The sequence below is a fragment of the Hydra vulgaris genome, chromosome 09 (genome assembly GCF_038396675.1).
Source record: "Hydra vulgaris chromosome 09, alternate assembly HydraT2T_AEP".
In the NCBI taxonomy this organism is placed as follows: Eukaryota; Metazoa; Cnidaria; class Hydrozoa; order Anthoathecata; family Hydridae; genus Hydra; species Hydra vulgaris.
In genome coordinates, this window is record NC_088928.1 from 9,865,199 (window position 1) to 9,887,857 (window position 22,659).

Sequence of the window (22,659 nt, forward strand, 5' to 3'; positions counted from 1 at the left end):
TATATATATATATATATATATATATATATATATATATATATATATATATATATATATATATATATATATATATATATATATATATATATATATACATATATATATATATCCACATCAGCCTTCAAAATTAGGAAAAATAAGGTCAGCAATAATTTGCCAATCTTAATCTGCGTGAGGACAGCATCAGGTTGGAAAAAACAAAATAAAACAAAGGTTTGACCATAAAACATAGAAACATGGTTGGTAATTTTTTGCCGACCTCAAACAAATATCGGCCTTGCCTAATCCTGACCCTAATTTCGAGGGTTGATATATATATATATATATATATATATATATATATATATATATATATATATATATATATATATATATATATATATTACAAGTTTTTAAAGGTGCTTTTATGCAAAATTTAAAATTGGATTTTTTGCCGTGGACAGTGTAACCAGATTTCAGGACTCAGTGACTACTAATAGTAGTACTATAATCCCACCATAGAGTTTCCTAGAGTCATGAAATAAGCGTTTTTTTTATTTTTTCACAATGGTGTATCTGTGTATATTTACTTCTTAGTTTTATTTTTCTAATTTTTTTAGATGAATATAAATATTAAGCAATGAATAATGAAAGTTGGTTTAAGAATTCAGATAATCAATTCTCTTCATTTTCATGGGGTGGCGAGGAAACAATGCACAATATTGATCCATTAAATGACTCCAATCAACTTGTTTGGCAAGTAAGAGATTTTAATGGTCAAAGGTAAAAAACAAGTGATAAATAGTAAAATTAAAAAAATACTTTGTATTATTCATGTGTAATAATAGTTACTAAAAGCTTCATTAGAATTATGAAACATTGAAGCAGTCATCATAGGTATATTTATATGCAGCATGACAGCAGATGGAAAAATCTTTAATGTACTTCCAAAATTAAGAACTTTTTAATCTTTTCATAAAATGTTGTGATTAAATTAAAATAATTCTGATTGTTGTGGTAGTCAAAAAAAAAAAAAAAAATTTTAAATGATGTGCGTGCGAATATAAGATTTAATAATTAATTTATTGATACCAAGTTCAGCTTAAAAACTTATTTTTTAAACTAAGAACCTGTGAATTACACACTAATTATTTTAAGATGTTTCTAGTTTTTGAATTTTAAATTTCTAATTAACTTTTGTCTGAAAGTAGTGGGCAAATTATAAGCAGTTGCATTTTAGAAATTGATATATCTGAATATATATTCAGTGCATAACTTGCCTTTATTTAATCTGTCTGACAGACATTTTGCTGTCATATTTAATAAGGGAATTTCCTAATAGTGGAAGACTTTTTATTTTTAACCAAAACTCTAGCCAAGACACTAAATTATTTTTCCAATTCAAAAAAAATGGCCATAAAAATTATATACTGGTTAACACACTTATACTGTCCCTTAAGTGCAGTTTACTATTTGTCTACTGTCGCTTTACTCTTTACTTGGTATACTAAAAGTTAGTATAAAGTTTTTGATAACTGATGCACAATATTCCTTTTTTAATAAGTATTATTTGCTGACGCACTTAATAATTTAATAATCATAATATTTCAAAAATTTTGTTATTATAACATGTTTATTGTATGATTTATCATTATTAAACAGTTTTTTCTTTAATATTCTTTTTGTTTATTTAGTGAAAACTTTTTTTTCTTTTTTCAATCAGTTTGTTCAAGTATAACTTAACAAATTATATATTTGATTTTAATGTTTATTTCTGTATTACAGTAAAAATATATTTGTTTTAAGTCATTTTAATTCAATATTAATAATGTATTTACCATAAAGTATTTACCATATTTATGCAATTAAAAAAAAATTAATTAAAAGTTTTAATAGTAAAAATAAATTGTTTCATAATAGTCTCCTGGTATCTGATTGTTTTATTATCTTAAGTTCAGAATTTTCTGTGTTACATTTAATCACTCAACAAGACAAGTTCTTGTTATTGGTCCTTTATAATAAGAGTATATAAGAAGAAGCTCCTTTTCACCAATGTTAACTTTCACAACTGTAACGTGACTTATCTCGGTAATTTTCTGTAATTTAATGGTTAGAATTCTGGCTCAGAACCAGGGTTGGCATTAAAAAACCCACCAAAAAAAACCCAGTTAAAAAAACCAAAAAAACCCCGGGTTTTTTTGGGTTTCTTTAAAATAATATTTTGTTTAAAGGATTCTCTTTGCTTGGTTTTTTTCTGTGATTTATTTATTTCAGAAAACATTTAAACATAATTATGACTAATTAAAAGGTAATTACTATTGAAAAGAGGATATGGATATGATCAGAATATAGTATTTAATAAGAATCAAAATTTTTAAAAGACATGATTTTTTTGAAATCTTTCTGAAAAAATAGTTTTAGTATTTTTTACAATATACTTTCAGTGATCTCAGTGGCTTTCATCAACCATATCAAAGTCAGGCCTGTGTTTTATCTTACAAATTACTCAAGAAACTTTTATTCGAACAGTATTATTATTTGCGTAGCATTACGTATATTTAACTTGCATATTTCAATGCAATGTGTATATTTCAGAAAAAAATCTTTATAAGAATGCCATTCGGAAGTGGAAGGAAGAAAGGATGGGAGTGGAAGGAGGTCAGTGAGATAGAAGGGGACAAAAATAGTGTTCAGTGTGACCATTGTTCAGAGAAGATTAGTGGAAAAATTGAAAGAGTTTGTATTCATTTGGAGAAGTGTAAAGAGAGAAAGAAGGACACTGATGAACAAGAACCAAGACCTGGAAGCTCAATGAGCAATATTAGCCTCTTGTCAAATGAGTCAGATACTTCAATTTCCGAAGGATTTATTATGTCCAGCTCCACACCAGCAAATAGGTTTAAAAGTAGTAACTTAAATAACTTTGTAGTTAGAACATCAAATGATCAGAAAGATGCCATAGACAAGCAAGTTGCCCGGGTTTTTTTCAGCTCTAACGTGTCTTTTAATTCAGTTAAAACTTGTGAGTTTCAGAAACTTTGCTCTCTTCTTCGTCCTGGGTATGTCTCACCAAGCCAAAAGAAACTGGGTGGAAATCTATTAAATGAAGTCTATGATGATCTGTCAGCTGGTATAAAGAATGAACTGGAAACCAAAGACACATTGGTAATTTGTCAAGATGGATGGTCTAGTATTCAGAATGACCCAATAATTGCTCACTCATTTTATTATGGAAAAAAGAGTACAATCTGTACAACATAGTTGACTCAGGATCAGAAAAAAAAACTGCAGAATACTGCTTCAAAATCATCAATGAAGCTATAGTTAGCATAAAAAATGAATATAATAAGTTTGTATTTGCTGTCTGCAATGACAATGAAGCTGAGATGAAGAAAATGAAAGAGCTGATCAAACAAGAGTATCCTGATATGTTAACATATGGCTGTAATGCACACTATATGAATTTGCTACAGAAAGACATTTGCAATTCTTTTTCAAAAATTCTAAAACAGGTTGTGGAAGTTCAGAAATATTTTAGAAATGTGCATATGGCCCATGGTTTATTAAAGGAAAAAGGTGGATGTATGCCTCAGCTGCCAAATGAAATACGCTGGAACTCTCAAGTTGCCTGCATTGAGACATTACCAGAAAAATTATAACTTCTACGTGGAGATCTATGGAGAGAAGATGAAAGATTTTCCAGCCAATATTGGAAGAATAATTGAGAATATAGCCATCAAACGTGAGGCAAGTTGTCTTCTTAGTCAAATGAAAAAAATGGGGATTGCCTTAGACAAGATGCAGAGTGATTCTTCTCATCTCTCTGACGCAGTTCATATTTGGTATTCATTGATAAAGGATGAAGAGCTATCCATATACTATGATGCAATAAAGAAGTGATTTCAAAATGCTGTACAACCCTTTCATATTTTGGCCTATATAACTGACCATCGCTATGTAGATGATTACAAAAGCTTCATTGATAATGATAATGAAAACAGTGCAGAACAATGGTTAGAGGACAGGAACCCTGATTTCTTGGGTTTACTATACAAGTTTAACTTGAAGGACAGGAGGTGTTCCCCAAGAAAATATTCTCAGAATCACTGAAGGTTCTCTCCATCAGAATGGTGGAACACCATGAAAGGAATGGTTACTAGATCTCAAATCAAGGATAAAAAGGTTTCTGCCAATTTCTGCAGCTTTCTAGCTTCTCTACACTCCTGTCCTGCTAGCTCAGCCTCAATTGAGAGATGTTTTTCAACCTTTGGATTTGTCTGGTAGAAGATCAGGAATCGTCTTGGTGCAGATAAGGCAATGAAACTTGTGAAGATTTACAAATCATTTCACAATAGCTCAGCAGCTGATAGCAGTTCCTGTGATGATATCGAATCTGATCAATAAGTAGGTAAGTAGTAGGAAAAATCGTTTTTAACTTCAGTATAACCATCTAAATTCTAAAAAAAGTTCTATTTCTATTATTTAAGTGTAATTTATATTTGTTTTAGTTTATTCTTGATGATCCCAGAGGAAGTGTTTAACTGGAAATCTGTCAAAAACATCTGAAAAGTTGACAAGAATTGAAAATTATTGTAATAATCAAACAAAGTAAAATTATGTAAGGAGAATTTTATTTACAGTTCTTCAATTTATTAAATTTTCCTTGTAAAAGCTCTTTTCAATAAATAAATATTACCATGTGTTTTTAATTATTATTTCAAAAAAATTAAATGTTTAAAGATAGTTTGAATGCAAAATAGGTATTATGTCTTTCATTTTCCAAGCAAAAAGAGCTATTTTTAAAAAAACCCAAAAAAACCCAGTGGGCTGGGTTTTTTTTAAAAAAAAACGGGTTTTTTCTAACCCTGCTCAGAACCAAGAGTCCAAGGTTCGACACCAGCTCCAGCCCAATATGCGACATTGGTAAGGAAGGAGGCTTGAACTATCTAGTTAAATACTCTTTGCGGTTCTCTGTGATAAAATCATAAGGAATTCTGGGAGCACCTTAATAACCACAGCAACAACAACACAATTCTCCTGAGCAACCAATGTCCTTAGAGTTTTATAGATAAATTATCATTATGATATTGCCTATTTTTCATTTCTTTTATTTCCATTTGAATAGTTTTGATAATAAAGAAAGCCATTTATGTGCCCAACTTTTGAAAAGATATATAAGTCCATAGCAAGCTGGCTGCTGACTCAAAGTCAAAAAATAATTGGTTAGTGGAACATTATCTTTTATATCCTTGATATTTTAAGAGTGGAGAGTTCAATAAAGTAAATGATTTTTCCAGGTATTCCAGTTTTTCAGCCTTGACCATTAATTTCAATACTCTGTCATGATGAAGTCCTAATCTAGTGCTAAAGTGCAACCTAATTTTTTTATAAGCTGTAGGGCTGTTTGTTTTATTCTTATCTAAGTTCTTTTAATTCATGATTTCGACCAACAAAGTTTGTTTCATTGTCTATCAAAACTTCTAATGGCATTCCTCTTTTGTTTATACAATAAAAAGCATTGATGAATGAAACAGTATCCAATAAAAAGCATACAAATATACATAAAGCATACAATAAAAAGCATTGATGAATGAAATTCTATGTAATTCTACCCAGCATAGTAAAAAATAACCCAGCAAAATCACTACTAATTGTAGAAAATGCGCATATCAGTTGTTTTCAGTAAATTCTTGGTAGGGTGACCATTTATTGAGTAAGCTTTTTTTTTTCTGATTGACTTCTTTCTTGGCAACTGTCCTTTTTCCTTTATGGAAAACACCACTGTTAATTCCAGGGAGAATGATGAGAGAAAATGTCTTTTGAAACATACTTTTTTAATGTCAGTTAGGATGGGACATGGGAACCATAAACTTGCTAACAAATGCTTCGAGGCTTTTCTACAATAAATGATGGTGATGCAACATTAACTTTTTATAATTTTTTTCATTATCACCCACCAGTAAGCAGTTTTCTCTAAGAAATTAATGATATTTAAGAAGAACGTAAAAGAATGTAAAACCAGTCTATCTAAGAGTAACAAGATGGAAAGAGCCCATGAAAGAGCACGCAAGGCTGTCTATGATAACTATAGGCAATTATAAGGTGCTTTTTTGGTCAGTTTAAATAAAAGGCATTAACCTAAAGCTGTGGTTTTTTCGCTGCCTATGTCTTTAAAGAATTTTTGGCAACAATACTCTAAACTACAAGAGTTTTTGTTAACTACTATTTTACACAATAATTGAAAAAAATAAATTATAGTTTAAAGTGCAAAATAACTTACTGAAAGAGAAATAAAATTAAAAAATCAACTAAACAACTCTCAGTATTAGGGTCGGTATTCAGCAATCCGGACCTAACTGCTGACCGGTAATTTATTGCCGACCTCATTTTTCCTAATTCCGAGGATTGAATTAATATATTTATAGATAATAATAAATATATACTATATAAAAAAGTAACTAACTTGAAGCTTGTATTTTTAGTTTTTGTATTATTTTATATGCAGATAAGTGTAACATTGTAAAGCAAATTTTTGTAGTAAATCTTTTCTATTAATGTCATTAAACACACCAATTTTTTCATTTTCTTTAAATGTCTAATAAATATGCTTTAGAATTCTTATCAATAAATAGATTATTGTAACCAAAATGTTCATGAAGCTTTAACAATCTTTGAATAGCCTGCATAAACAATTACAGTATTATCTTCAATAATAAGGGTGATTGTTATTAAAATTGGATTTTTATTGTGAAGTTCCATTTCATTGTTATCCAACTGATAAGCATACAGATTTGAAAAATCCTTCATATTTTTAAGATTCAACAAGAGTACTTATTAGTGATATAATTCGCATCATATTTTTTGGATAAAATATGCTTACTAAATTTTTAAGGTAGTTACACATTTTTATAAAAGTTTACATGGTAAGTCTCCTGGTATCTGATTGCTTTATTATCTTGAGTTCAGAATTTTCTGTGTTACATTTAATCACTCAACAAGACGAATTCTTGTTATTGGTCCTTTATAATAAGAGTTATATAGAAGAAGGTCTTTTTCACCAATTTTAACTGTCACAACAATTTTAACAATCACAGAATTTAGGCTCAGAGCCAAGAGATCCATGGTTTGGTTTCAGCTCCAGCCCAATAAGCGACATTGGTAAGGAAGGAGGCTTGAACCATCTATTTAAATACCCTGTATTTAGAACTTTTCAGCAATTACATTAAGAAAGCCAACAAAATTTTTTCAAAATAACTAATTTTTGGTCAAGTAACTTTAATTTAGTTTCATAAGTATATCTCATTTGTGAACCAACAGCTTGGAATTGATTACTACTTTTTTAACTTCCACAAATCTTTCTATTAAACAGGGTTCCCACTCCTCCATAAAAACTTTAAATATCCTTAAAAAAAAAAGCTTCTTAAAAGTCCTTAAATAACCTTTAAAAAAGTTCAAATTTAACTGCTCTCTTTAATTTCTCCTTATTTTCTATCATTATCTTCTAGGAAATTTTATTAAAGTATATAGATTATACTTATCAATAGAGAAGCTAATAGTTACTTCTTTGATTTGAAATCCTACACCTATATAAATATGTATATATATATATATATATATATATATATATATATATATATATATATATATATATATATATATATATATATATATATATACATATATATATATATATATATATATACATATATATATATATACATATATATATATATATATATATATATATATATATATATATATATATACATATATATATATACATCAACTTGTTTCTCCGTGCAGCGGCCTTGTTCGTCAAGGTTCGTGTTTTGGGGTTATAGAGTTGGGAGAGGGTTATAACCACAAGTAGCCTTCTCATATGTAGTGGACTTCTTGGCCTTGGGGAGGTGAATTACTTAAAAAATATATATATATGTGTGTATATATGTATATATATATATATATATATATATATATATATATATATATATATATATATATATATATATATATATATATATATATATATATATATATATATATATATATATATATACAAAAATTGATTTTGTCTAACACCTAATTGTGTTCTATATATTAAAAAAACAATTTTTTTTTAATTCTCCCAACACCCTTAAATATTTGAACGGTCACAAATTAAGCAAAATTTTATAAAAATTTCAAAAATAATCATCATTTTATTAAAAAAAAATTCACATTAGATATTACTGCAATAAATATAACATTTTAAAGGGAAAATGAAAAAGGTGCATTTTTTGTAGTTTTCATAGCAGTGAAATATTAAATGTTTGTTTTTTTAAATGATGATTTTTTTTTAAATGTTTTTAAGATTTTGCTTAATTTTAGACCCAACATGACCTACTTTTGAAAAACTATATTTTTTTTAAATATTAGGGACTGGTGTGTTGGGAAACCTCTAAAAGAATTTCTTATTCTATAATTTTTGAAAGTCATTGTTTTTAATATATAGAACAGAATTACGTGTCAGACAAAATCAATTTTTTTAAATTGTTGTTTTGTGATGCACCCTAATATTTATATATATATATATATATATATATATATATATATATATATATATATATATATATATATATATATATATATATATATATATATTTATATATAGAGAGAGCCCACTTTTTCTTTTTTTTTAAAGCACCTTTTTGATTGAAATTATTTTGAAAACTGTTTAATTTTTTCAATATTTTATTAGTGCTAATTAATACGTAAAGTCTTTACTATTTAATTGACATGTTGTTTTCATAAATATTACTTTGTATTACTAATTAAATATAATTTTAAAACATCTACTTTATAATTTTCATTTTTTTAATGTTGGTTAGAAGTTGAGGCTTGGTGCTTTATTTGAGGCTTGGTGCTTTATTTGAGGATTGGTGCCTAAAAGTTGAGGCTTGGTGAGGAAGTTGCTTTATTTGATGATTTTCTTTTATAATGTTGCTTTTATTTTCATCAGCATTTACTAACTCTAAATTTTTGTTTTTGTTGTTTGAAGTATTACTAATAAACATATAAATAAATCAAATAATAAAAAAAGTTACAGAGTGAGTTATAAAAAAATACAGCATGAAACTCCTAAATCACGGTTGACGACCAATGAAACAACACGTTACAAATCTATTTTTCTTTGAAACCAAGGATTATTTCATTGTCAAAAAAACAATTTGAAAAAAAAGTTAAATATTGCATATTCTATTTTACATTAAAGCGAACCAAGCAAAATAGGAGCATATGTAAGGCCTGCATGAACTATACAGGAGTTGTATGCTATTGATTATTTGAAGTTCGAATTAATTTTGTTAGATATATTGAAATTTTAGAATATTGATAATTCCTTCTTCCCTCTATCGATATATTTAAAGAAGAAAACAACGATATCAGATATCAACAATATATCAAGTCTTGTAAATTCAATGCCAAAGAGAGTAAATCAATGATTACAATAGAAATGTGGTTCTACAAAATAATAAAATAATTTTTTTTGCTGTATTTTTTTTTTAATTGTTCTTATATATTATTAGAAATATATCCTTAACTTTTAGCTTATCTTTTTTTAATTAACATGTTTAATTATTTTTAATTTTTTGGTTTAAAAATCATTTTTTAAATTTTTAAAAAGTCTTTTATACTAAAGATTATACTTAAGTCTTTGATTTCCATGGAAATCAAAGAAATAAGTATAATATTTTTTAATCTAGTGATGTTACATATATTTTAGGTCAAGTTTTGAAATTTGAAATTAGGCTGTCCTTGTTTTTCTTTTACTAATTTTTAGTTCATATAATACTAAATGAAATGGCATTATTTAATGATTCTCTTTGTAATTAGATGACATTAAAGCTCACATATCAAAATCTAATGCATTAAAAAGAGCTGCCTTTGAAAAACTAGAGTCTCTTGAAAAGCTATATGTTGAAAAAAAGAAGCTTGTTAACAAGAAAAATGAACTTTTTTAATAATGTTATATATATATATATATATATATATATATATATATATATATATATATATATATATATATATATATTTATAATAGTTTATCTATTTATATTTAATATTTATTGAAAAAAGAACGATTCTGTTTTTAAAGTAATCATTTTTTCCTTAATTCTCCTTATTTTTCGCTTGAAAAAATTAGTGTTCGCGACCAAATCTCCTTATAAATTGGGAAAATATATCCTTAATTCTCCTTAAAGTCCTTATTTTTAGCCTCAGTTTTAATAGTGGTAAACCTGTTAAACTATTGATAGTGTTTCAAGTAGGTCTTTTTGAAAATAAAACTTCAGGGCATATGCAGTTTTTTCATTAAAAAATTTATTTAAACATAGGTTTGCTGATTTTTTTTCAAGACTTGCGTACTGTTTCTTTTGATTTTAATATTATTATTATCATTATTGTTATAATACCAATTATTGGTGTCTAAAGGGATAAACTAGTAATTAGTGCTGATCCTCATCAAAATGCCAGTAATAATAAACATGACTCTGAGGAAATGTTTATTATTTAATCACTACACAAATTATATTTACACATGAGCATTAATTTTTTTTTTACATTCTGAGGCCTTACATTGTTGTATGCATACTTTTTATTTTGTAGTCAATTTTTAGGTATATAAGTTTTTATTTGTTGTATATCTTTGTTCATTTTAAGTGTTTGTAAAAAATTTACAATTTTATTTTAAAGTGTTTGTAAAGGTGTTTGCTTAGTGTAAAAATTTTATTTTTTATTATTGTATGTACTGTTTGCGTGCATTGTCTGTTTTATATATTTTTAAATATTCTTTTATTAATCTTTATTTTTGTATTGACAACTGTCAAAATATGCTTTGTTCGAAAAACAATTCTCCTTTGTTCTAATATAATTCATTTTTCCTCGGGCATTCATTGACCATTCAGCAAATTTATTTTAAGTGTTGCGAGTAGGCCTTTTTTTAAAAAAAACTTTAGGGCACATGCAGTTTTTTCATTAAAAAAAATTATTTAAACATAGCTTTGCTGATTTTCTTCAAGATTTGTGGACGGGAAACATTGTTTGGATAAGAGATGGGCAACTTTTAAGTTGTTTTAACTTTCATGCTGAAAAATCTGTAGTCATTAAAATCTGCATTTCAAAGCAAAAAGTGAAACTAAGACTTTTAATTGGTTAGCAAATAATTGATCTCTTGGTATATATGATTAAGGAAAAAGAAATTTTTTACAACTTTTTAAGATGTTAAAAGTTTTTTTGAAGTTGTGAGTAGAATCAATCAAAATAAATTCTCATTCTTTCATATTGGATAATTGTTAAAAGGAGACAATTTATGAAAAAAATATAATTGACGTTATGATACAGTATCCACATCATTTCCAGCAACTGAAGTGATAAAAAAATTTTTAAAACAATTGTTGATTTAAAACAGCTTGTTTTTTAACTTTTAAAGTTGTGGGGTTGTAATTTTTTTTAATATAATTTGTTCTCTTTTAAAAACACATTTTTTTATTTTTAAAATCAGCTAAGATTGGTTGTGGGTCTAAATTTTTTTTTAATTAAAAAAATTTTTTTTTTTTTTTAAAATAAAATTGAAGAAATAACTTACAACATAATTTTGTTTAATATTAATATAAAAATATACTACATATTTGGGAGGACGAGGGTGGCAATGCAAATAAAATATTTGTGCTTTATTTTAATTTTATATAAAACATTTTTATCCTTAAAAAAAATGTTCTGCTCCTTTAATCAGGAAATATTTGGTTTCTTTTATAAGGATAAAAAGCTAGATTTAATTATGAATGTCAAATGCATTGCTAAATCTTGTAACTCTCTGTAAAGACTAAAAAGTCTAAAATAAAATATAGCAAAAACATTTGCTCAAAAATATAATCTTTTTTGTACTAAAAAGTAGAAAATAAACTTTTTAATTTAAATTTTTATTTAAAGTTCAGTAAACTAAAGATTGACAGGTATGTTTCTATATAAACCCTGTGCAGTAGGGTACAGTGAAATTTATATGTTTTTGAAAAAAATAAAATTCAAGCTTAAGAAAAGGTGTATTCCTATGTTAAATTTAATTCCAAGGTAGGTGTGTTATGGACCACTTTTTGATCAGAAAACGTCTTGATACCCAAATTTTCATATTTACACATTATTAAAATGAAAAAAACTTAAATTATTATAAAATAAATAAAATTATTATAAAATAAATAAAATTATTTATGTAATGAACTCTCCTAATAAGCGCAGCGCTGAATTAATTTTAAAAGATATTTTCACTTGGCTCTCCGCTGTATAAAAGCTTTATACAAGATCATAGTCTGTTACTATTTTATTCCTTATTAGTTATTTAATCGAGATATTTATAAATGTCGAAAGTTAAGACTAAATCATCTACCACTGCAATTTCAGATTTTATTGGACCTGGAAAAGATTTTATTCATAGTGAGCTGCCTACAAACAGAGCAGTTGTTCAAAAAGGAATTTTACTAAAAGAACAAAATAGCATAACATGCAATCTACACCATAATAAATATTTTAACAAAGATCTTGCTAGCGATCTGATTCCATTTGTTCTTGCTCAATTGAGAAAAGCAAATGCTAAGTTTCAACAGCCAGTTATTATTGGTGAAAAATCGCTTTATTATAGAATTAAAACCCTTAGGGAGAAAGCAGAAAACGTTGTATGGGGAAGAACTAAGGCAAAAGTAAAAGAAGAACTTCTATTGAAGTTAGATAAGCTAATGGACCTCATAACATGTTCTCATAAGATACTTCTGTGTAAACATGATCTGTCTGGGTGTTCTTCCCCCCAAAATTGTAAAAGTAAAGCACATATAATTTGCACCTGTATTTTTTCTAAAAAAATTTCAACTATGAAGCTCAGGTCAAAGAAATAAGACAGGTGAAAATATGGAGCTCATACAGTCAAAGAAATAAGACAGGTGAAAAGTTTGACATGCAGATGGGACATGCTGATAAGATTGAGACAACAAAACTGCAAGATGATCAAGCATCCTTTGAGGTAAATATAATTTCATAATAATAAATATTTTTTTTGTTTATATAGCACATATGTATATATGTATATATATATATATATATATATATATATATATATATATATATATATATATATATATATATATATATATATATATATATATATATCTTAATATATATAAAGGGCAATGTGTGTGTGTTTGTTTGTTCTCTATAGAAATCCAAACCGCCGGACCGATCTCGATGAAATTTGGCATGGGGGTAGTCCTCGAGGGGGAGAAGGTTCTTACCTGGGTTTTGACCCCGTACCCCGACCCCCGGGGTCAGGGGGGACCATTTTTTGGGACCATTTTTGTGTACAGATATCAGGTAAGCCAGTTTAAATATTGGCCCGGGCAACACCGGGTAACTCCAGCTAGGTATATATAAAGGGCAATGTGTGTTTGTGTCTGTGTTTGTTTGTTTGTTCTCTATAGAAATCCAAACCGCCGGACCGATCTCGGTGAAATTTGGCATGGGGGTAGTCCTCGAGGGGGAGAAGGTTCTTAGCTGGGTTTTGACCCCTGGGGTCAGGGGGGACCATTTTTTGGGCCCATTTTTGTGTACAGATATCAGGTAAGCCAGTTTAAATATTGGCCTGGGCAACGCCGGGTAACTCCAGCTAGTATATTTATATATATATATATATATATATATATATATATATATATATATATATATATATATATATATATATATATATATATATATATGTATATATATATATATATATGTATATATATATATATATATATGTATATATATATATATATATATATATATATATATATATATATATATATGCATATTAGGGTGGTCCTTATTTTCGAAAGTTCATATTTGAACAAAATTATTTGTAATTTTGCTCAGTTACACCAAAACATTAAAAATACAAAATTTCAGCTCAATCCGATAATATTAACACGTGCCACATTGGCCTTAAAGTTTCATGCATCTGACTGTCTAACATGCTATGACGATGCTATGCGCAACTAACCACCAAGTGCATTCTGAATTCGCTACAAGGGCAACTACAAGTCTCTACAAGTCAATTTTGTTTTTACATATTATTTGTTCAATGCTACATTCGTTTTAGTTTCGTACATGAAGTGCATAAGAAAAGACGTGCTATATAAGTAATTGATAAAAGTGCTAAAATGTCCACTTTTTGGAAAAATATTTATCTAGTTGGAGTGATAAAAAATCAAATCTGTGGTAGTAAATTACCATGTAAACAAGATGTTTTGAGTGTAATTTTTTATAACATGAGAGTGGTAAATTTAAATCTTAATGACAGCAGTGCTTTAGTTATTGATGAAGTGGTCGTTTTTTGGAAAAAAGCAAGAATCCCAGTTCAAAACCGTTCAAACTTTATTTCGAAATTAAAATCTTTGTACGATAATGTCAGAAATTTAGAAAAATCTAAAAATAGAGATACTGAACGGCAGAGAGAAAAAGAAAATGATTTTAAAGAAGATTTAAACAACCTTTTTGATATTGCCACCTTAAATGCGTTAAATGAGATTAAAATCGCCGAAGATAGAGAATTTTTAATTAAACAAAGGGAGAAAGGTAGAGTAGGTTGTATGTTGGGAGTAGATATCAAATTATTATGTAAGGAAAAGCGGAAAGAAGAACGCACAGCTGCAGAGTTGGAAAAAAAAGAAGATTTGTTGTAAAATTCTAGTTGTTCGATTGCATATTTTGAAATGGAAGATAAAGAAAACGAAGGTTCACAGAAAAAAGTGATAAATCAAGACAACAGTGAAGATGACACATTTAATATCGGAATCTGAACAGGGTCCATCTTCAAACAAGAGAGGACGAAAGACATTAATGACACCTCGCCTGGCCGCTGCCTTGGACAAATGTAAAGTGAGTGACAGGGATGCAATGCATATTATTTCTGCCGTCCTAGAAGCTCTTAATATAGATATCACCGAGTTTGTTCTCAATAGATCGTCTATCAAAAGAAATAGAGAGATTTTGCGGAAAATAAAATATTCATCAATAAAATTGGTAGGAAATGATGCAAATTTTATTGAAGTGCATTGGGATTCCAAATTATTGCCTGATATCACAAAAAATGAGAAAATTGATCGGCTTCCTGTGTTCCATATCACTGATGAATGGAATTTAACCGAAAAAATTTAAACCTTTTGTTTTGATACTACAGCATCAAACACTGGACGTATAAAAGGAGCTGCAGTTCTGCTTCAACAAAGGTCAGGGTGAGATATTTTGTGGCCTCCATGCCGACACCATATATTTGAGGTCGTTTTGGCTGGTGTATTCACGAGGACAAAAGCAATTGTAGCATCCGAGCCGGAAATTGCTCAATTCAAAGCACTGAAAGAAAACTGGAAGAATATTGATAAAATTAAATTTTTAGATACCAGCGATGAAGCTGTTTATAATGCACTGAAAGATGTAGCGCCCGAAATTATTTATTTTGTGAAACAGAAACTTGCAGAAGAGCAACCACGTGATGACTACAAAGAGTTTTTGCAATTGACGCTCATTTTTTTGGGAGAACAACAAATGTGAGTTTTAGTGAGCATATCATTTAGCAAGATGGATGTCTAAAGCGATTTATTGTTTAAAACTTTTTTTATTTCGCGATCAAATGAAAATGAGAAAGGATAATTCAAAACTGAATGCAGAAATTTGCGCTTTCGTTGTATACTGTTATGTAGAGACCTGGTTTTCAGCAACAAGTACTACAGGAGCTCCCCTAAATGATATATATTTTTTGAGAAAATTGGTTAAATTTAAAAATATTAATGAAAACATTGCAACCATTGCAATAACAAAATTTTTAAACCATTTATGGTATCTAAGTGAAGAGTGTGCTGCCATGGCAATATTTGACGATAGAATTGAGAGAGTTGAAAAAATTAGAATGGCTCAAAAAATTAGGGAATGTGCAAATAAAAACATAGAGACTGTGAATAAAAAAGAAGAAGAAAATGAAGAGACAGAAGTCATTGAGAAAAAACTATCGTTGCAAATCCAAGATGTCCAAAATTTTGTTCAAAAAGATCTACCAACTGAATTATTGTCTGCCAATTCACTTCAGTTATTTAAACGATTCGGTATTTGTGTTGAATTTCTTCAGGACGATCAGCTGAATTGGGAAAACAGAGAGGATTATCGCACAGGAAAAAATATCATTTCAACCTTAAAATGTACAAATGATATTGCAGAAAGAGGAGTGAAGTTGATGGAGGATTACAATGAAAAAATGACGAAAAATGAGCATCAAAAACAATTTTTGATACAGGTATGTATAAACAAATTTAATTTTTTGTTATTTTTTTCTTGAACACATTCTATAGGCTAGGTTTAGAAAACACATTCAATATTATTTTTATTTTATTCAGGTTGTTCAGGAGTACCGGAGAGAGTTCCCAGTCGCCACAAAAGGAGGCTTACTTTAATCCAAATATGTTATTGAAGTGGATGTATCATTTCAATAAATAAAAAATATAGTATTAGGATAAACTATATCTTTAAAAAATGCGTAATTTTATGTTTACAGTTGACCGTACATTGTCGTTCTTACAGGTAACTGCCTTACATTGAATCTCACAACTTCAGCGTCAATGCGGCATGTGTTAATATTAACCGATTGAGCTGAAATTTGGTATATTTTCATGTCTTATATAAAGGTACATTCTGGCAAATAATTTCAAAACAATTCGAAAAAAAAAGTTTTTCCTTATAAATAAGGACCACCTTAATGTATATATATATATATATATATATATATATATATATATATATATATATATATATATATATATATATATATATATATATATACATATATATATATATATATATATATATATATATATATATATATGTAAATTATGTTAGTGTATTTTACAAATAGAGTGCTCAATGTTCTTAAAGAACAGAGCAATAATAAATTAGTAAAAAACACTTATCTAACTTTGATCTTCTTGAAGATCTTTGATCTTGAAGATTGATCTTTGATCTTTGATCTTGAAGATTCTTTGATCTTCTTGAAGATCAAAGTTAGATAAGTGTTTTTTACTAATTTATATATGTATATATATATATATATATATATATATATATATATATATATATATATATATATATATACACAGCGTATATATATGCATGTATATATAAAAATATATATATATAAGTATATATATACATATGTATATATATGCATGTATATATATAACTATATATGTATATATATACATATATATGCATATATATAAGTATATATATACATTTATATTTATATATATATATATATGTATATATATATATATATATATATATATATATATATATATATATATATATATATATATATATATATATATATATATATATATATGTATATATGTATATACATATACATATAAAACAAAAATAATATTCGTAAAAGTTTGGTTTTAGGTCACAGAAAAACAAGATATAGAATTATATGAAGAATATCAAAAAATATTTCTCCTGATATTTCTCTCAATGAAAACTATAATCCAGTTAATGTTAACTTTACTTTAAAACAAGACAATGAAATTAAATTGTTGGTTGAAAGGCTTCTAAAGGATAAATTAGGTGTCTATGTTTTCCTCGTAACACGATTTTTAGAAAAGAAGTCAAGAAAAAACACTATGTCAATAAAAAACACAGCAATGGCTAGTATAAGGTAATCATTTAGATTATTATTTTGTTGAGCAGCAAAAGTTTGGATGATGAATTAATAAAAATAAATATAAATTATTTTTATTTTATAGGTTTGGGATTTCACCTGCTGTTACTGCAGCAGTTGCTACAAGTTATCTGCAAGATTTAATTGAAGCAGGATTTCTCACCCCTAAATACTCTTACCTTGCTTGTGATCTTTCTAAGTTAACAAGAGCGAGAAAAAAAGTCATGGTAGTAGCAAAGAATAATGACAATTTCAATCTTCCAAAAGCAGATAATATTGGCATTTACTTTGATGGAAGAAAAGATTCGACAAGAGCGATGATAAATGATTTAAATGGACAGCTACATCCTATTATTATCAAAGAGCAACACATTACTGTGACTATAGAACCTGGTGGTCGATATCTTGGTCATTTTACTCCAAATGCACATACTCATTCAGATAAGCCAGCTAAAAAGTTTATAATTTGCTGCAACAATATAATCTTACTGAATCATGTTTAGTACTTAGAGCTGATAATACTTCAATTAACACCGGCTGGAAAGGTGGTGCTACAACACATCTTAAAAAGCTGTTAGGTCACAAATATCACTGGGCCATATGCATGCTTCATTCAAATGAGGTATTTTTGCGTCACCTAATAAAAGGAATTGATGGACTAACATCATGTATTACTGGCTTTGTAGGTCCTGTTGGAAAATGTCTTGCTGATGTTAATAAAATGGAGTGCAATCCTCAATTTAAAGCTCTTCCAGAGGGAGAGAGCTTTGTTGACATTCCAAAAACAATACTAAAAAATATGTCAACAGATCAAAAACAAACCTACAAGTTATGCAAAGCAGTTAAGATCGGCGTATTGCCACCTAATCTTAGAGAAATTCAATGTGGCTCCCTAAGTCATTCCAGATGGCTCACTACTGGCATGAGAATAGTCTTTATGTGGACAAGGAAACATGACTTAACTGATCAGAATTTGAAAAATCATGAGTTACTTGTCTTATTTTGATTACAATTTTACTTAAACTTTTTTTTGACATTAAAGTTAAAGACAGACTTGAAGATGCTTCCAGTCACATTCTGTCTCAATTGAGAATTCTTAGAAATCAACCTGTTATAGTAAGAGAAATTGTGACTCCCTACATCCAGTTAGGCGCTTGGTATGCGAATCATGAAAGTTTATTAATCTCTTTATTATCTAGTAATAATGCAGAAGACCACAACTTTGCAGTTTACTGAATTTTGGAACAAAGGGGTAATGATATCCTTGGAGACATGCGAATCAGACCAAGAAAAACACCTAAACTGAACTTTGCAGCAACTACTCTTAAAGAGCTAGTCAATTGGAAAATGGTGTGATACAAGAACCTGTTTTTACTTGTTTGCTCACTAAAGATAAGTTGGTAATGCTAAGATTGACACCTCTAATAACTCCTTCTGGTAAAATTCATACTCAAAGTACCGAGCGTGCTGTAAAATAAGTGACAGTAGCATCCATGTCAGTATTTGGACCAGATGCAAGAGATGGATATATTAGAGCTAGAGCTCAACATAGAGAGTTGCTACCTGTTTTTAAAACAAAGAAAGAAATTTTAATAAATTTTCAATGTCAATAGATTTGAAAGATATCTTATTTTATTTATTGTTTTTTTAATAGTGTTATAGTAGTGTTATCAAAATATTATTTGGGTAAGATGGGATAAACCTCCTGTTTTTGGGGAACCGCATCACTGGCACCACCTTTATTTCTAATGAAACAAAAAAAAACAACTGTTATAAGCAAATTTGTTAATCATTAAAACCTCGTTGAAAATTGAAGACCCCCTCCCCTAAAATGTCCAGAATCTGCATTGCTGGTAGGATTCATGCAAGATAATGATATTGAAACAAGTATCAAAAAAAATTGCAACTGGTCTAAAAACATTATTTGCATTTAATATTTCATCGCAATGAAAAAGAAGGACATGTAAAACATAATAAAGGACAAGTGTGACAAATAATATTTTACTAAATTTTGCAATTTCTAAAAGTGCAAATTTGGGTATCAAAACTTTTTCCAATCAAAAATATTTTTAAGTAAACCCTATTTAAAGTTTGATTTTACATAAGAATTCACCTTTTCTTAAGCTTTTAGAAGAAAAAAAAAATCTCGCTGTACCCTACTGTGCAGACCTGTCAATCTTTAGTTTACTGAGCTATTAAATTTAAATTAAAAAGTTTATTTTCTACTTTTTAGTGCAAAAAAAATTATATTTCTGAACAAATGTTTTTGCTATATTTTATTTGTTGATTTATTTAGACAGAAATTTAAAAAATGTGGTTAGTACCAACTGTCTCCTAAATTCTTATTGTCAATTTTTTTCAAGTATCCCTCGTTTAATATTATTATACTCAACTACAAGACTTTTGTCTTTTATATTCTTTTAAATTTTTGTATTAGAGTGGGTTTTAAGACATCTGCCTCAATGTACCAATGCATGTTCATCCAGGTGGTATAAATGGCATAACTGGTTCATTAAATCTGTATTTTACTTAATTGCACAGTGTAGCTCAGCATAATTCACATCAATTTAGAATGTATATGTTGAGTTTTTGTCCAATGGGTGGGAGCTTAATATTTTTTAAATATCTCTGCCTTTTTGACATAATTGTCTAAATAAGTGCTTTTATTTTTAGTTTTTAGTTAAAATACTTCATTTTTCAAAATTTTGATTTAGTTATGGCTTCAAGATAAGTATTTTTTTAATATATTATTTATTCAATGGTTTTCATATTATTTACATTTTCAAGGAGTTTTTAAGCTACATTATCTCACATTCTTTACTCAGCCTTTTTTAATTTTACACGCACAATTTTCGACTTTTATTAAAAATCCAAAAAGTTTCATATATTCTTTACTATATGTTTAAATCTTTATATTTTTGTGAGTTTTTATTTTTTATGGTTTTTGGGCAATGCCTTTTTCACTATTACTATTTTTATTAATTTTTGTGATGAATTTAGATTGCGCAGGTTGTTTATTTTCTTACACATTTGATTGGTTACGTAATTTGAATGAGTCTTGGGATTAATCACGTTAAAAGTAACTATTTGGTTTTGTCTTAAAAGGAACTTTATTAGTGTTTTTGGTTTGCATATTTACTTGAGTTGAACTTTTGCTTTATTCAGAGTTAATAGGTTTAAACCACACAGTTTAAACCATTTGAAAAAATATCAATTTAAACCAAATTAATATTTATTAATTTATACATGAAAGTAAACAACTTTATATTTACAGCAGGAAAGTAAAGCTGGGTTATGTTGGCAAATAGAACTATATCTTTCATCAAAATACTTTATGCAAATGTCCCTATTTAAAAGCATAAAGATGCTTCTAAAAATTAATTTTTAGACTTATATATGTTAAGTTTATGTTATGTATGTTATTTATTTGACATGGCTTTTTTTTTTTTTAATGCAGCAACAGGTCAATTTAATATATCGTGGTGTTAGAATAATAGGGTTCTATCGCCCTTTTGTAATGTTGAGAGAATTTAACAAGTTTTGTTATGCTCTCGTAAGTTGATTAAATTAATTAAACTATTAAAAGTAAAAATTTGGTAAAATATTAAATTAAAAGATCAAAATACCAAATTTTTATATTCATTTCTTAGAACGCACATTATTTTTCATTTATTAAATAACAAAAATTGATATAAGACAAAATAGCAAATTAGTAAATTAGAATTATATGGTTATATCTACCAATTTTCATGGAAAAAAAAGTTTAATTTTCCATTTTTATTTATTATATTATTTTTATGTTCAAAATTATATTTTAATATATTTATCTTATTAATATTATTTATGTAATATTTAAAAATGTATGTTTTTGTTTTTTTATTGTTAGTTTCAACCTTATTTAATAAAGTTGGAATTAACAAATAATTGGTAAACAAGTCCAATCTTGTGTATATTAATCCAGCCTTGTGTGTGTATGTATATATATATATATATATATATATATATATATATATATATATATATATATATATATATCTGCTCTAAGAGCTGTTATTGTTGGTTATAATAGTTAATAATAATAGTTAATAATAATTTAGTTAATAAAAGTAGTTAATAATTAATTTAGTTAATAATATTATAGTTATAATGTTAATGTTGGTTATGAAAGTTCATAAAATTATTAAATATCTTTAAAAAACCCAATAAAACCCAGATTACCTGGGTTTTTTTGGGCGGGTTTTTTAATGCCAACCCTGACCTAAACTAATTTTGTATTTTCCGAATAGAAAATGTCAGTCAAATATAAAGCTAAATTTTAAAAGCTGTTAAAAGACAATTATAAAATATTTTATTTGGTTGAATATTATTTTATTATGTTAGGTATGTTTGATGATTTTTTATTTCCGCATAATCTTTATTTTAACTACGCCTTTTTGCCAAAAGTTTTTTTCTAAAAATATAATTATGTAATATAATTGTTTTTTTAACTTTTTCAATCATCACCTATCATAAAATTAAGAAAGCCACCAGCTAAATGCCAAATTTATAAAATAAATTATTTTGCAAAATATATTCTTAATTTTTTAAATATGATCTAGATGATTGTTGTATGTTAAAAGGTTAGCTCTGTTGAACACATTAAAAATACATGAAAATACATGTTAATGAATGAAAATATAAACAACATATGCCTGTGAGTTGAAGAGTCAGATGGATTTGCATGTTAGATATTGGGAGTCCTCATTAGAGATGGTAAAAACAAGTTATTACAACTCTTTGGGAATAATAATTTTTTGAATTCTTTGGAAAAGCTGGTGCTGTTGATATTATGATAAATTTCCATAAATGTTTGAGTGGTTTAGAAAAAGATAAAATGCTCCAGGTTATCAGGGATGGTCCAAATGTTAATATGTCTTTCC

The 22,659-nt window shown here is 27.4% G+C and overlaps 1 protein-coding gene across 2 annotated transcripts in view; it reads left to right on the forward strand.

Annotated features, from left to right (window-relative positions):
* The first annotated feature begins 594 nt into the window (after positions 1-594).
* The window catches only part of LOC100201987 (uncharacterized), a 33,733-nt gene continuing 11,668 nt past the window's right edge, over positions 595-22,659 (forward strand). For both annotated transcript variants that reach the window (XM_065804675.1, XM_065804676.1), the window contains exon 1: positions 595-762. In XM_065804675.1, coding sequence (XP_065660747.1) covers positions 620-762 — 143 coding nt within the window. In that variant the 5' untranslated portion in view covers positions 595-619. The remainder of the gene's footprint in view (positions 763-22,659) is intronic.